Here is a 6000-nt window from a genome sequence, read left to right as displayed (position 1 = left end):
GGACCGTGCCTGCCTTTGTACTCCCGGACATCTGCTACACGTCGCCTGCTGCCAGTTGGCGACTGCGGCTGACAGCATGCGGGAACAATGCAAGCCCGTCTCCGACCCACTTTTTCCGCCTTCTGAGGTCCTTTCTGACCCAAGCTGTACCCTGCGTGCAGGCTGCCAAGGCCTCTGAGGAGTCACAGAGATGAAGCCCTTGCACACAGCCCTGCTGGGGACATGTTGCATGGGAGGGGGTGGGGAGGAGTGGAAGTGAGGGGGGGGAGGGCCAGGCCACCGCGAGGAAGAAACATGCTCCCCTTACTGGTGTGAGCGGCCGCATGCTCGGGCTGGGGGGCTCGGGTAGGGGGGCGCTCCTCCTAGGGCTTTGGTCCCTTCCCCGTCTGGCTCCATACTGGCCGCCGGCTCTGCTTGCCTTCCTCCCCATTTCTTTCTGCCGGCAGGGCCACCCCTGTCCTCCCGCCTGTCCATCTGGCTCTGTGCACCAGGGCCCCAGCTGCCCTCGGGCCACCCGCCAGGCCCCCTGGCTGTCAGGCTGTCAGTTTCTGGATGGTTCTGTTGTAGTACTGCGTGATGGGGGGCGTCAGAGGGTTCCAGCTGTTGGCGTGGAGCTCGATGACCTCCAGCAGCAGGGACCGGGTCAGCATCGACTCTGAGGGGCACAGCATCTTGTCGCGGGCACTGGCCAGGAGCTCCGCCATCATCTCGGGCAGCTGCTCCTCCAGCAGTCGGCCTGTGCTCTGCAGCTGTGGGCAGAGAAGTGAGGTTAGGACGTGAGCTGGGCTCTGAAAGGGCTCCTGACCCACCTTGGTTAGGGGTGCTGGGGGCAGGAACGGGAAATAGCTGGATTATCCCAGGAAGGTGCAGGCCCAGGCCTCTATGCCACAGGGCAGAAGGATGGAGAGTGTGGAGGGTGGACACAGCCAATGCGAGAGCCCACATTTAATACCCAATCTGCCGGAGGAATAAGAGGGGTCAGAATATTGCCTGCTGCCCAGGGCTGCCAAGAGTCCTCACCAGGAACACGCTGCTTCTCCCTTCATCCACTTGCCTCCCCTCCTACAGGAAGCCTTCTCGGACTATCGCCCACAACCTCAATGGCCGTGTGACCTGCTTCCTTCAAGAGTGACCAGGTGGCACCGTGTCAATTTTCACTTGCTGGGATGTCTCTCTGGAAACGAACTTGGTCATTATTACCTGCATGTGTCCGTGTGGAACCCGAGAGCAGGGATGAGGTCTCTTGTTTCTCTCTTTCCTTCTCTTCTGCCCCCAATCGCACCTACATACCCCCAGAACTGACCCCTGCCCACACTTGTGACACGAAGGGGAGGAGAGAAATATGAACTGGGGCAGAAGGCCAGCCAGAGGGCCTGCCCCCAAGAGAGGCCCCTGGTCATCTCGAACAGCCCCCTTAGGAAGAAGGAGCCCCGATCCTCTGGATCAGCGCACCCTCGGCCAGCAGCCCGTGCAGCTCCTCTCCCTATAATCTAAGTCCCCATCTCTGCCCCACCTCCAGCCTCAGCCCACCCGCTTTTTCAAGGCTCTGCCTTCTTCACGAAACCTTCCCTGACCTTTCTGGCCCACTCTGACCTCTCTCCTAACTCCTCAGGGATGCATGCTCTGTACCCATATTTATTCCCTACACCGTCCCATCCACTCTGTGCATGTGACAGAGGTCTCTATCTCTAGCCAGACCACAAGCTGTCTGGAGGCAGGGACCATGCTTTCTCCTCCCCTCCTATCTCCCCTGCCTGGAGCCCCGGCGTGCCCTGGGTGTGGGCCCTGGAAGCCCCTCTCCTCACCACGCTCCACTCTGAATGTCCCTGGGCTGTTTTCTTTTTTTTTTTTTTGGCCACGCCGTGCGGCTTGCAGGATCTTAGTTCCTCGACCAGGGATCGAACCCGTGCCCTCAGCAGAGGAAGCGCGGAGTCCTAACCACTGGGCCACCAGGGATTCCCCTTGGACTGTTTTCTGAAGGCACAGCTTTGTCCCTGTAACTGGGCCAAAGCCAAGTGTCTGAAGGAAGATCCCGGAGAGCAGAGGCCACACCTTGGGAACAGGAGTGGGACCTCATGGGGGCTGCTTGGAAGTGGACAGTGCCGACCTGGGGGTTCAAGCCTCAGCACCTCCCCCCAAACCCCACACCACTGAAGCCAAAGGAGATATGTGGGGGCAGGGCATCACCTAAAATCTCCTAAGTCATTTATGTGGTGCACCTGGCCGAGGAGGAGGTGGTCTTGGGGGCAGAGGGAGAGTGGACGATGCTAGCCCTCCATCCTTCCCGCCAGAGAGCCGGCAGTTCCCTCTCCTCCAGCAGAAGTCCACATCCACTCAGGAAGCCGTCCGCCACCAGCCCCGCTCGACACGCCCTTGCCCTGGACCCGTGGATGCCTCCAGTGGTCCTTGAGCCCCCATAACTGTTAAGGCGAGAGGGACGCACAGGGTCTGAGGTGGGAGGTGTCTAAGCCACGCTGCTTACCTCCATTGAGCAGCACAGGACGGCATCTTCCTTCACATCCTGAGATTGCAAGAGCTGGAAGAGAGCGGCAGAGAATTACGCTTAGGCTGGTGCACTGCTCTCAGCCCCCTGCAGCCCAGAACAAGCATCTCCAAGGGGCGGGCCAGAGAGGCAGCCCACAAAGGACGGCGGGCAGCAGGGGCACTGCCCCAGGAAGCAGTGATTTCTCTGACGGGATCTAAGCAGCTAGAGGACCGCCGTAGTCACGGAGCGTGGGCATCCCGGCCAGGTCAGAGGGCTTGACTAGAGGCCACGGCAGAGCAAGGCCGCAGGTGGGTTTGAAGGCAGCGGCAAGCATGCTGGGATCATCAGCTATGAGCAGCTGGTCAGCAAAAATGAAATTCACGTAGATTTCCTGATTAGTGAGAGGGGCTCAACCATGGTCTCAGGTGCTCCTGGGCCCTGGCTATAGGAGGACTTGCAGAAATCACAGCAGTCTTCTCCACGGGCCCAGCAATGTGAGCCTGCAAAGCCATGCAGACTGTTCCAGAGGCTGGAATTGCTTCCTGACCAAGGCCACGGCCGGAAGGCTCAGCACGGGGACTGGCCACCCCCCGTCCAGGCTTTCCTCTATGTGCTGCATTTCATTCATTCAGTCTCTCTCCCTCTCTCTCTAAATTGAGACATAACTCATGTAACATCAAGTTTACCATTTTTAAGCATACAATTCAGTGACTTTTAGATTCACAAGGTTGTGCGACCATCACTACTAACTCTAGAATATTTTCATTTCATGGCTCCCAAAAGAAACCTGTACCCATTAGCGGTCAGTCCCCTTTCCCCCGCCACCCCCGCCCCTGACAACCCCTAACCGCTTAATCTCTATAGATTTACCTATTCTGGACATTTTATACAATGGAATCATATAACACGTGATTTTTTTGTGAATGGCTTCTTCCACTTATAATGTTTTTAAGGTTCATCCATGTTGTAGACTGTGTCAGTTCTTCATTCCTTATTGGGGTTGGAAGATATTCCTCTGTGATACACCACGTTTTGTTTATCTACTCATCAGTGGATAGACATTTGGGCTGTCTCCACTTTCTGGCTGTTGTGAACAAGGCAGCTATGAACACTTGTGAACGAGTTTTTGTGTGGACATGGGTTTTCATCTCTCTTGGGTACGCACCTAGGAGTGGAATTGCTGGGTCATGTGGTAACTCCATATTTAGCGGTTTGAGGACCCGATAAACTTTTCTACGGTGGCTGTGCCATTTTTCATTCCCTCCGGCAGTGCCTAGGGTTCTGATTTTTCCACAGCATCACCAATATCTGTTATTTTCTGCCTTTTTCCCCCCATTTTTTCCCAGGTCACTTTCCAGCTTTCCTTGGAGACTTCTGGATCACTCCAGCCCATGGTGCCCGCCCCTGCTTCTCACTCCCGAGCACCCCCTGGCTTTCCCACCGCTCAGCATTCCACACAAGTGGCAAGACATCTTCCAGTGTGAACTGTGGCCTCCTGAAGGCAGGGCAGTGTGACGTTCATCTCTGCTGCCCTTTAACACCTAGCACAGCTCCTGGCAACAGTAGGGATTCGATAAATGTGGGTCGATGTGATTTATGCATTGTTTTTGTTTTTTGTTTTAAAGGAAGGGCGGAGGGTAAGGAGAGAGCACAAGAGGAAGGCATTTTTAGGGTCAGCTTCCTTGTCCACTAACCGAGAACTGGAGTCAAGGTTTCTGATCTGGGCATGACGCGTTCAAGGAGGGTGAAATCACACACAACCCCGGGGACTGTTCTCACTGCAGACTCGAGATCCAAATTCCACACACTCTCCTTAACTTCCCCCTCCTCCTGTCATATTGCCCAGGGTCTCCCCCAGCAGAAGCCGCGAGCGGTCACATCAGGGGGGCTGAAGATGTATGTATTAAACGTCAAATGAGTCCAGGGGCCAGATCAGTGTGGGATGCTGTGCCCAGAGATGCTCTCAGGGACCAGACCTCCTTCCTCTTCGTATCTCGGCAGGGCTGGGCACTAACTGATCCCACAGTAGACACACCGAAAAAGAAATCATTTGGGGATGAAGGAGCAGAGGTAGGTCTCAGGCTGCTCAAAAGATGAGCTGGTGGAGAGCAAGGGACCACCCGGGGAAGGTAACAGTGTCGGCCATGCAGTGACAGGCGTTGACGGCTATTGGTGGGCACGCTTTGCCCAAGGACACACTTCTGACTCTGGGCCTCTGTGCTCTTGTCAGCCAGGAATTCTCAGCCACCACCTGTCTGAAGACCTTCCTTCCTCAGTTTACTCAGGGCTCTGCCCCGACATCACCTCATCCGCCAGGGATTCCCTGACCGGCCCGCGTGTAAGTGATCCCGCCGTTCACCTCCTGACTTACTTCTCTCCACAGCCTCTCTCACCCCTGACATACGATCTATTTGTTTGTCTGCTGTCTCCCCCAGGGGAAGGCAAGCTCCAGGAGGGCAAGGCCTGTTTGGTCCATTCTCTTCCCGAAACCTGGCACCGTGTCTGGCACGTAGTAAGCACCTGGAAGTATTTGCTAACAAATATGCCTTGAGTAGCAGGGAGAAAACCCACCCAGCTGGGAGGGTCTGCGAGTGAGGAGGGACTGACCTTGAGCCGCAGCCCCAGGGCAACTCACCCCAGTGCATGCGCCTGAAAAGGCGACAGTGAGCGGGACTTGGATACCTCCACCCCACAGACTTCTCCTGTCAGAGCAGACACGGCACAAAATTATCATCAGTGTGTCTGCAAACGTACAGCGTGTGTGGAAACAGAAGTTGGTGTGACTCTCTAAACGGCAATTTGGTGATAGCTATCAACACTGCAAGTGTACAAACCCTCTGAGCGGCGATACTACTTCCAGGAATTTATTCCACACGTGCCCCCCGCTGCCCACATATGCACCATGACATGCATATAAGGTTTTTGCTGCACTTTTGCAAATAGCTTGAATGGCTACCAACAAGGGGACTGGTTAAATTATGATGATACATTTGCACAGAGGAATACTCTGCAGCACACAGCTGTCCACCCTCCTCCCCATGCCGGTGTCTGCTTCTGGGGTTTTCTTGCCCCGCAGGGCTGCAGCCCCTCAAGGGGAGCCAAGGGAAGCTTCCACTGAGTCAGTGTCTGGGGGAATTCTGGGGGTCACACTAGGAAGGACCTCTCTCATCTAGAAAACCCTGGAAGCAGGTTCTGGAAAAAGGTGGGGGGAGGTGACTCACCTTGCAGCAGGCGTACCGAGTCATGGGTACTGGACCACGGGTTGGTTCCAGCATCCGACCCAGCCTGCTCTGGGAGGGGCTGGTTCCAGGACTTGGAGGGCCCTGACTGTCTCGGGGGGAAGGTGGGCGTAGCCCCACTGACTCTGCACAGAACATGAGGACAAATATTAAGAGAATCCTGTGAGGTTTGTTGGGACTTCTTTCTGATGGTAACTTTGTTCCTGCATAGATTTCCCATAGTGCTTAGCAGGAGGAGAAACCTTAAAATAAAAATTGCTGGTAGAAATCACAAGA

The 6000-nt window shown here is 55.5% G+C and overlaps 1 protein-coding gene across 7 annotated transcripts in view; it reads right to left on the bottom strand.

The window, feature by feature from the left end:
* Positions 1-407: 407 nt before the first annotated feature.
* The window catches only part of CTIF (cap binding complex dependent translation initiation factor), a 303742-nt gene continuing 298149 nt past the window's right edge, over positions 408-6000 (bottom strand). For 6 of the 7 annotated variants that reach the window (XM_027118461.1, XM_027118460.1, XM_027118465.1 and 3 more), the window contains 2 exons: positions 2483-2536; positions 408-749 (listed from right to left, as the gene is read on the bottom strand). In XM_027118461.1, the coding sequence (XP_026974262.1) occupies positions 534-749; positions 2483-2536 (270 nt within the window). In that variant the 3' untranslated portion in view covers positions 408-533. Of the gene's footprint in view, positions 2537-6000 lie in introns of all 7 variants that reach the window. The other variant, XM_027118467.1, reaches the window with a different exon arrangement.

This window comes from Aethalodelphis obliquidens, unplaced genomic scaffold (genome assembly GCF_003676395.1).
Source record: "Aethalodelphis obliquidens isolate GAN/ISIS:26980383/991018 unplaced genomic scaffold, ASM367639v1 scaffold19, whole genome shotgun sequence".
NCBI lineage: Eukaryota > Metazoa > Chordata > Mammalia > Artiodactyla > Delphinidae > Aethalodelphis > Aethalodelphis obliquidens.
Note: the sequence above shows the minus strand (reverse complement) of the source record. Positions and strands in the feature narration are given on the sequence as shown.